Here is a 3,918-nt window from a genome sequence, read left to right as displayed (position 1 = left end):
GAGCCTATACAGCTTGGAGTAAGACAACATGCATGAAGAGGATGATGTGGACAAAATACTCATTTGCCTAATAATTCTGCACTCCCTGTATAACCCCCTTTAGTTGCTGGTGCTTATCAGAGTTGCAGAGTTCAGAGGGTTTTTGGACAGTCTGCCTTGCAAAATGGTTTCACTACATTGGTATTTCTGAAGTGCCCTAATTGAACTGTCCTCTACAGGTCATCCCATAAATCAAGGTCAGGACTTTGGACTAGCCAAGTCATTTTTGTCCTTTTTGGCTATTCACTCCTAGATTTACCTGTTCGTTGTCTTGTTTTGTTGCTCAGCCTTTTCAAACAGGGGATTATGAACTACTTTTCTCTTTCTTGAATCTTAAATTTATTGTTCCCCTAATGACTTCAGGGCTTCCAGACCTAGAGGTTTTGGAGCAGCCACAAACCTTGAAACACACAAATGAAACTTCTGGCTCATCTGTTTACAGCACATGTCTCAAAAGTGTTGTGGACTTTCTGAGTCCTTTTGGTAGGTTGAGATGTGACGCAGTGTTTCCCTTTGAGGTTGTCCTTCCACTAGTAATATTCATAAGTCCAGTGACATGTGAACAAAGATTTTAGTAACGTGTAGCTATATCTCTAGGTGTCTTCCTCATTTTTCTTTTCTTTTTCTTTTTTTTTTTAAACCTCTTTCTACTCCACTCCCTCCATTTGTAGAAAACCCAATTGTAAGTAGCTTCTACAGAGGTTATTGGTACAGGAAAGGGGGATTAATTTTGTCCTACTTGGACTGTAGGTCATTTTCAATGTGTTTTAATACAGACATGAAAACTACAATTGTTAATGTGTTATTAGTTATTCTATAAATATTACTTGGATGAGGGCCAGACTGTATTTCAATTCAGAAATCCTGGGAAATCCCATGTGGTTCTGACCTTTTTTTCTTGTAAGCCTATATATGTGACCCTGATAGGAATCATGTTATTTTTTTCTGACACTCTGTTCTGAATTTTCCTGCAGGTTCATATGTATGTGGGGTATGTGGGAAAAAGTACAAGTATTACAACTGCTTTCAGACACATGTCAGGGCGCACAGAGGTAAGAAGCTGCTATTTATTAAAAAATGTATTTGGTCCTTTATGTAAAAACAAATAACTGATTGCTGCACTTTTGCTTTTAAGAATATAGTCTGAAAAGTATTCAAAGAGGCGTGCATGCCCTGCTTTGACTGGGAATTGTTTTAAATCTGATTGTGTAAGTCAGTTATTTTTAGAGCCTGACCAGCGTATAGGCGGGGCTAATATGGTGATATATTATATTGCCCAATAAATGAAAATGAAGTCAGTAAAGAAAAGATGGAAGAAATGTCCCTCAGCTATGATATGACTGTTGATGTTGCATAGTTTGTCCACCAGAAGGTACTCTTCAACTTCCTTGTTGGGAAAACGTGTTTGTTCTTGTTTCTGATGTTCCAGTCAGCTCATCTAAGCCGCGAGATACTAAATTACAATTATTTTTTTTAAACTCCATTTTTGTGTTATTAAGGACTCAACTAACTGCAAATAACAAATTTAAGGGTCTAAAATTTGTCTAAAAAATTCTCCAATATATTAAGTTTTTTGGTTTTGGTGTCGATTTAAAAAAATTCTGTATTTTACGCTGTTGGCACACAAATCAACACAACAACCAGGCTAATCTGAGCAGAGTTGGGCAGAGGGTGTGCAAGTAATTCACAACTTGTTCTGACAATAAAACAAGATTATTTTTAAACTCTGATATATGCAGCTTTTCAATCACCAAATATTGGCGTCAGTCTTGAGATTTCCATGTCTTTGAGGCTGTAGATATATAAATTGGAGCCCAGGTTGGAAGCACAGAGCACACATTAGCAGCATTTTTTTCATAGAGCTGCAATTTTATTTTTTTTATTTATTTGGGGCGATCGTGGCTCAAGAGTTGGGAGTTCGCCTTGTAAGTGGAAGGTTGCCGGTTCGAGCCCCGGCTTGGACAGTCTCAGTCGTTGTGTCCTTGGGCAAGACACTTCACCCGTTGCCTACTGGTGGTGGTCAGAGGGCCCGGTGGCGCCAGTGTTCGGCAGCCTCGCCTCTGTCAGTGCGCCCCAGGGTGGCTGTGGCTACAATGTAGCTTGCCATCACCAGTGTGTGAATGTGTGCATGAATGGGTGGATGACTGGATATGTAAAGCGCTTTGGGGTCCTTAGGGACTAGTAAAGCGCTATATAAATACAGGCCATTTTTTATTTTTTATTTTATTTATTTATTTTAATTGATGTGTTTGTCTGTTTGTAGAATCAGAGGCCATGGTTGGCGATGGTCTACCCCAAACACCCAACAGTGAGTATACTTCTGCACCACCTGCTTGCCACACTTTTTTTTTTCTCGATAGGGCTGCCTAAGATGTTTTTGACCCTCATTTTCTGACACCACCACTTCCATTTAGCAGAGAAACATGAAAATGTAAAACTGAGGACTAGCCTGAAGGCAGTATGGTTTTACTCTTCGAGTGGCGGTATATAACAGCCACCGGGACCTGCGTTTACTAGGCGTTCCAACATCACAGAAAAAGTTTGATTAGGGCTAAAAATACTCATACCTCAGAGTAATACTTGAGTTATTTATAAATCTTCCTACACACACTCGGCATTCATTACATGAACGTGCACATCACTTTAGAGGTAAGGTATAAATATGGCAGAGAGGAAAAAAGAGAACAGTCTTCATGCACATAGATCATAAGTTTTTTTTGTTTTTTTTTAAAGCTGTATGAAGAGTATGAACACAGTGGAACTACAAGGTCTGTGACACTGTTAATAAGTAGGCCAGTGAGGCTGCTAGGCAAAGGAGTTGCTATTAGATTAAATTCTTAAGAGGATGAAACATGCTGTAAAGCATTTTGGTTGATGCCGCAGATTTAGACTTTTATACTTGATAATGACTGGCATATCAATTTAAAAGTGTATTTTTAAATATAGATTTCTTTCTATGAGCAGTGTTGGTGGCCCCAAAAGAAATTGGCAGGAGCCGATGGTAAAAATAAATGATGTTTAATGATACATACAGAGTGGTTCCCTTAGAATAGGAAAATAGATTCACATATTATGTGAATATGACTTAAAGTCTATTTAACAACAAATTCACAGCAGTTTGTGGAAAACAAAACCAGGCCAGCTTAGAAGTCTGGATTTCCTGTAAGTGTACTTTGCAAAAATGCCCTGTATCGAACAAATGTTTGCACAAGAGTATTTTAATAAGCAAAAGACAACACAGGCTGTAGGACTGTGGAGGAGTTGTTGATGTTTAAGAGTATTTCAGGAAAATTGCTAGAACAAACTTTGCATAGTTCTGATTAAATGGTGTTCAGCCAAAAGCCACCCTGTGCTTAAAAAACAACAACATGCAGAGTTTGGTGGGGGGGGGTGTTGCCTCAGATACTGAAGAGACCCTAAAATAACACTTACAAGGTCTAGTTTTAATAAGATGGTTTTAAATACTCTAATTCCCAAAAATGCAGGCTTGTGCTATGAATCATAAAAATAAAATCCAATTTCCAAAAATTTGTAAATAAATTAAAAAAAAAAAAGATTGATGATGATTTGGAAATAATTAAAATATTATCTTTATTTCCAAAATTGGGGACCGATAAGTGATCAAAAAAATATCATACAGACAGGAAAACGGAAATATTTTAGAAATCAGTGTAAAAAATTGTGTTAAGCTAAAAATTATATTTTTATGTATTAGACAAACAATAAATTAAAACAACTAAACAGTCCATGTTCACATAATGAAAAAAACTTTATTATGCTTAATATAAAATATAATGCCTCCTTTGGCCTTGTTGAATTCTTGCATTGCATCTTGGTATTGTTTTTATGTTCATTCTCTTTTTTTTATTTTTTTTTATT

General features: G+C 37.0%; 1 protein-coding gene across 4 annotated transcripts in view; it reads left to right on the top strand.

The window, feature by feature from the left end:
- The window catches only part of znf618 (zinc finger protein 618), a 45,759-nt gene that overhangs the window by 13,361 nt on the left and 28,480 nt on the right, over positions 1-3,918 (top strand). For all 4 annotated transcript variants that reach the window (XM_005720444.1, XM_013910182.1, XM_013910181.1 and 1 more), the window contains exons 3-4: positions 1,014-1,091; positions 2,303-2,347. In XM_005720444.1, coding sequence (XP_005720501.1) covers positions 1,014-1,091; positions 2,303-2,347 — 123 coding nt within the window. The remainder of the gene's footprint in view (positions 1-1,013; positions 1,092-2,302; positions 2,348-3,918) is intronic.

The sequence above is a fragment of the Pundamilia nyererei genome, unplaced genomic scaffold (assembly GCF_000239375.1).
Source record: "Pundamilia nyererei isolate P.nyererei 1_Seehausen unplaced genomic scaffold, PunNye1.0 scaffold00002, whole genome shotgun sequence".
NCBI lineage: Eukaryota > Metazoa > Chordata > Actinopteri > Cichliformes > Cichlidae > Pundamilia > Pundamilia nyererei.
Note: the sequence above shows the minus strand (reverse complement) of the source record. Positions and strands in the feature narration are given on the sequence as shown.